At 33.2% G+C, this 4,797-nt stretch overlaps 1 protein-coding gene across 2 annotated transcripts; it reads right to left on the minus strand.

Annotated features, from left to right (window-relative positions):
• Positions 1-259: 259 nt before the first annotated feature.
• On the minus strand, positions 260-3,877 carry LOC113849055. 2 transcript variants are annotated; one of them, XM_027478649.1, is made up of 10 exons: positions 3,565-3,877; positions 3,230-3,295; positions 2,680-2,760; positions 2,516-2,569; positions 2,373-2,441; positions 1,169-1,231; positions 994-1,076; positions 841-906; positions 654-734; positions 260-541 (listed from the first exon to the last, which is right to left on the minus strand). In XM_027478649.1, the coding sequence occupies exons 1-9, from the start codon at positions 3,784-3,786 to the stop codon at positions 692-694; spliced, it is 747 nt and encodes a 248-aa protein (XP_027334450.1). In that variant the 5' UTR covers positions 3,787-3,877; the 3' UTR covers positions 260-541; positions 654-691. The 2 variants fall into 2 exon arrangements, with proteins under 2 accessions (XP_027334450.1, XP_027334441.1); XM_027478640.1 differs by having other exon boundaries at positions 405-558; positions 3,565-3,862.
• Between the last annotated feature and the right edge of the window lie 920 nt (positions 3,878-4,797).

The raw sequence follows: 4,797 nt of genomic DNA on the forward strand, positions 1-4,797 counted from the left end.
TATTTTTGGTCCTCAACCTGTAAGCTACTTCATTATCTTGTTTCGCAACATTGAAATGATTAGGCCATTTACGTTGAAAGAACTGGACCTTGTTGTGATGGCCTTTCTCAAGCCCGTCCAAAGTATTTGTCTTTTTTAAAAATACACTATATTTATGACACAAATTACTTTTTATTGGTATGAATAATTATTCGTTTCTTATAAAAAAAAACACAGAAAGTATATATTAAAATAGAGGATATAGGGGGAGAGGCGTCATAAACATGAGAGCATTTCAATGTAATTTAGTCTTCTGTATTGTATGTTTTAAAGGATATGTCAATAAACAACATCGCATTGCAAACGTTACAAAATATCATAAATAAGATTGTATTTTCAGGAAAATTGCACATAAATTTCCTTACTGTCACAATATTAGAAACAAAGAACAGGGAGACATCGTATACTCAGTAACGTAGTATACAACTTAAGTGACATACCCAGTAACTAAAAGAATCACTATTGACATCATTTCCTTCCAAGTCACACGCTTTGGTGAATTCTATGTCAACAGGAACAGTGAACGAAAAGAAAATAACAAGCAGTTGTAAGATTCCAATATGGTTCGTGAGATTACATAAAACAGAGAACATGAAAAAGAAACCTGAACTCACTGAATAATATCTTGAACAAGATAATTACACTGCACCGATCAAAACTTCTTCCCTGGATGCCACTTTATGCTGCATCCAACACTTCAAACAAGTACAAAAATAATGACTTTAACCTTAAGCATGAGAATGTGACAGAGACCTATAGTTTAAATGTTCAACGATTAAATGGAGAATATGTACAAAGTACCTTGGTTTTTGCTCTGATGGTACCGGTTGGCCACTTAGAACACGATCTATTGCCAAGCTCAAGTCTCTATATAGAAAATGAAATGGTTAGTACTGTCAAGAAACTATAATGTTCAAATAGTTGTTGACTGCTAATTCAATATAAGAAGCCAACCTTCCAGTGACTGGTACATTGTTACTTGGCCGTGAATCATCAAACTGACCATGATAAACCAGCTCAAACGGCCTTCGACCATCCTGTTATTGTAAAATTAATTGATAGAAATGTGATATATACTGACATTGGAGGGTTTAGTTAACCCCCAACAAATAACAGTGGTTGTAATTACCTTTTTGAAAAGCAAAAATTCTGGGGTACAAACTGCTCCAAAATCTCGTGCAACATCCTGTGACTGCAACCAAAGACATTCCATTAAATTTAATTGTTTTACCAAATTACAGACAAATAAAACATCAGATCTTCAACAAGTTGTTTCTTTCAATTAATCACAGCTAAAATGTCCTCCATGGCAAAGAATCAATTCCATTTGAGCTATAGCATTCGCCATCAGAAACGAGCTTTCAGCTTTAGGATACAAATTTTAAGAAAAATACTAAGAAGTACCTATAGGCTATAAGGATATTGGTTAAGGAATCAAAAGTGAAATGCTTTCATGGAAAAACGTTACCAACACACCCTGCCGTGGTTCCCAATACAATTCCACCATAGTTTTTAAAAATATTTATTTATTAATTACTTAATCAGTGCCTATAGAGCACTTGGTAGCAGGATCCAAATGTTAATGCAATTTGGAAAACATAAAACTTTCAAAACATATTCTGAAATGAAAATATGGATATTAATAAATTATCAACATTTAATACTTTTTTATGGTTCTAATATTCAAATCATAAGAAAAAAAAACTCATTTGTCCGTCAATTAAATACCTCAATAAAGAACAACATTTGATTACTACCTAAGGAGGAGTTAAAGTTTACAGCTATTTTTCCCCCTTTGTGTTTAAGATATAACACCTTCATGTGGACACGTTTTAACAAGGAGAAACAATTCAAATTGACCTCCTTTTTTCTGTGTGTCTTATGGATTTTGAGCTTTAATGGTAGAGTTTGGAAAAATCTGTTTAACCTGATTTTGAGTAGTGGTTTATAGTAGTCTCATGCCGATATCAACATGAAATTCATCCGTTAGGATATATGGAAATATCCAAAAACAATCTTATCATATAGATTATCCTTTACAATTTTTCATGAGCATAAATACAGTTTAGTACTTTTGGTCTTGTGAACATGTCAAAAACATCTATACATTGTAGTACATCTAAGTTAATATCACTTGTTTCATTCTCTTTAATCTCTCTTCCTTCCTCTATACCTAAAATCCCATAATTTCAACAACTATAAAGGGATGTGATTTTCATCATTGGTCATATAATAAATATACAATTAGATAGGCATGGCTGCATAGACATCTAAAGTCTAAACAATTAATAAAGCATGTGCATAAAAACAGGTTAAGAATTATCAAAGCGTACCTCATCATAAAGATATGGGAAAGGATAGTCAAACAGTTTAGCTTCTTCTGCCATGAATTCTGGACCATCCTGTGAGGCACAATTCCAAGTTGGACAAATCATTCAAAACGTAGCTTTTTTCGAGGATACAGAGTTATAACAACCTGGGGGTGTGTGGCTACAGAATTTGAAGATATGGCAACGACAGCAAGTCCTTTCTGTAGAAAAAAAAAGGAAAGAATATTCTTAAGAATGATTGTACTTATGCAAGTCCAACCAGCTACTCAAGAAAGAAATATATTTCTTCCAGGGTAATTGATTTGGCTACCTTCATATAGAACTTTGAAAGCTTTACAATGTCTTTTTTCAGGTGCTTAACAAATGGGCAGTGGTTGCATATAAACATAACCTGCATGGCCAAAAAAGCGAGAGGAAAAACAAGCATGGTCACAACTGAACTCAAACATATGACAATTTCATTAAACTAGAAACTAAAGAGAGGTCAGAATTAGACTTTCGAAAACACCCATGCTTCATTCATCATAATTCACAAGGAAGAACTAATAACAACCAGAACAGTTCAGTAAACTTAGCCAAAAAATGGTTTCTGTGGAATCTTTTGCACATATGCAGCTCATACGATTAAGCAGAAAGGAAGTTACTTCCTAGCTGGTATTCTACAGTATCTATTTTAATGATTTCTTGTATGAATATAAACCTTGTTTGGCAATGCTACTAATTTGACAAACAAATGAACTCTATTCAATTATATATTCACGGCTCCAAACATAACATAAGAAATTTGAATAATCAGGGAAGTGAGCAAAAGAAACAAGTAGATAAAAAGCAGAAAGAATGAAGAGTAAGTGGCATCCTACCAGCATAGCTGGGTATGCTTCAAAATCCTCCAACGTCCAAACCTTCCCAGTAAGAGGCTCTGGAAGCTAATTCCATTCCAATCCATCCAAAATAAAATAAACAACAAGGAATGCAATTATTCCTGTTTTAAAATAAATAATTAAAAAACAACAACATTGCACGGATACCAATAATTTTGTATTAAATATTATAAATTCAATACATTTTAATGCATTGAAGCTATTAAATCCTATAATTGTAGATGAAAATTTGTTATTTATTAATTTGTTATCATGTTAAATTTTACCATTAGATAGAAAAACCATTACAAAAAAGGAATGAGGAAGGTAAAAACCTGAAACTGGGGGGCTCTGAAGCCCAAGGTAACACCTTTGGACTCGGTTCTAGAAGCCCGAATAAGGAACCTTGTTGGGGTTGATTTCTTGTTGAGTTGCAAGCGCAGAGGATGAAATCCCAGTTTGGAAACAGAGCATGTTTGTGAGAGTGAAGCAGAAGAACCTAACTGCACAAAAGGTGACCCAATGGAAGACACTTTCAGTCCCAGTCTCAGTGCCATTACTGTTACTCCAACATTCACCTCAACCTCAATTCTCCCTCATCATCATCCTCTTCACCACTCTTGCTCCTTTTCTGGTCTTCGTTTCCCCACGCTTTTCTTTGGGCTTATACTGGTCCAAGTAATAGCTCTCAATGGGCTCGACCCAATCCATGTATTTGGAATGAGGCTTTGCATTTGCACCCTCATTTTTTTGTTGCTATTTGCACTTCTGTATTTTAATTTATTTCTTTTCAAAATACCCTTACAAATTATTTGCACCCTTATCTTACACGTATTGAAAATGCTAATAAAATTGTAAGCTCAATCGGGTTATATTTTTTTGCCGACATTAATAAACTATCATGTGTTGCTTTCAACATATATGATAAACTACTAGCATTTGTTTTTGGAGGAGAACGCTATTGTTTTTGTTTTTCCAAAGAAACAATGAAAGAAAGCTTTATTATATTCCACTGCCCTGATTTTATCGTTTTCTGTATCATTTAGTGTGATGAAAGACAATGTTATTTCTAAAAAGCAAACAACATTTTGACATTTTCGTTAGCAACGTGACAGCGCCAAATTTTCACTGACAGGAAAATGTAGGACTATAATGTAAAATGGACATTCATTTTCTGTTGGAAAACACAGGTCATCCAATAACACAAGTGAACTGAAAACTGCAAATTAAGTTAAAGCAATTTCTTACGAGTTGATTCATATGGAATGGGAAAAATGTGACATATAGTACATGAAATTAACTATTGAAATAAAAAATTAAGAAATGAAAATATTAATCTTACACTCAACTCTGTTGAGTGTTGAATAACTCAGTAAAATTAGGAAGGTTCCAAAAGAATATAGCACGTTCACACTTGCATATATTATTATACAAATAAAAAAATGTATCTTGTACTGTAGATGAATAGAGCATGTATAAAATTTCAACAATGAATACTTGGGCAAGTTATTTTTCATCGAAGTTTTTGGAACGTTTGATTGAGAGAGGCAAATAAAATGAGCTAAATC

Source organism: Abrus precatorius, unplaced genomic scaffold (assembly GCF_003935025.1).
Source record: "Abrus precatorius isolate BTA unplaced genomic scaffold, Abrus_2018 Scaffold10, whole genome shotgun sequence".
Classification (NCBI taxonomy): domain Eukaryota; kingdom Viridiplantae; phylum Streptophyta; class Magnoliopsida; order Fabales; family Fabaceae; genus Abrus; species Abrus precatorius.